This window comes from Mixia osmundae (genome assembly GCF_000708205.1).
Source record: "Mixia osmundae IAM 14324 unplaced genomic scaffold scaffold_5, whole genome shotgun sequence".
Lineage (NCBI taxonomy): Eukaryota > Fungi > Basidiomycota > Mixiomycetes > Mixiales > Mixiaceae > Mixia > Mixia osmundae.
This window is the reverse complement of record NW_014575559.1, coordinates 149,643-150,000: the sequence shown is the minus strand read 5'-3', so window position 1 is coordinate 150,000 and position 358 is coordinate 149,643. Positions and strand designations below refer to the sequence as shown.

Genomic DNA, 358 nt, shown 5'->3' with positions numbered 1-358 from the left:
CGCTCTTGCTGCTGGTCTTCTTGGTGATGATACTGTAGTGCTGACGTCGTCTCGATGGTCGTTGTCGTCGTCGCTGACTGTTCTTCGAGTCGAAGCTGACAAGTTCGGCGCGCAGTGCAGAAAAGTTGGAAGCGCCCTTCTTATGCGATTTGACGCGTCAAAACTTACCATACAACTCGGTCACGACCGATCGTGATCACGCGGTCACGAGTCGAAAGGTCGACGCGTGTCACAAGCCGTGACTTGCTGCATGGGTCGAAGCTCAACGCAAGCACTTGGTCGACAGTGGAGGCTGGCTAGCAGCGTGCTACGCCAGACAACTCGCTGCACTTTGTCAATTATCGGACTATCGCTGGTG

The 358-nt window shown here is 54.7% G+C and overlaps 1 protein-coding gene across 1 annotated transcript in view; it reads right to left on the bottom strand.

Moving 5' to 3' along the window:
* The window catches only part of L969DRAFT_94311 (uncharacterized protein), a gene marked incomplete at both ends in the record, with an annotated part of 2,627 nt that extends 2,375 nt beyond the window's left edge, over positions 1-252 (bottom strand). The window contains one exon of the mRNA XM_014712379.1: positions 209-252. Coding sequence (XP_014567865.1) covers positions 209-252 — 44 coding nt within the window. The remainder of the gene's footprint in view (positions 1-208) is intronic.
* Positions 253-358: the final 106 nt, after the last annotated feature.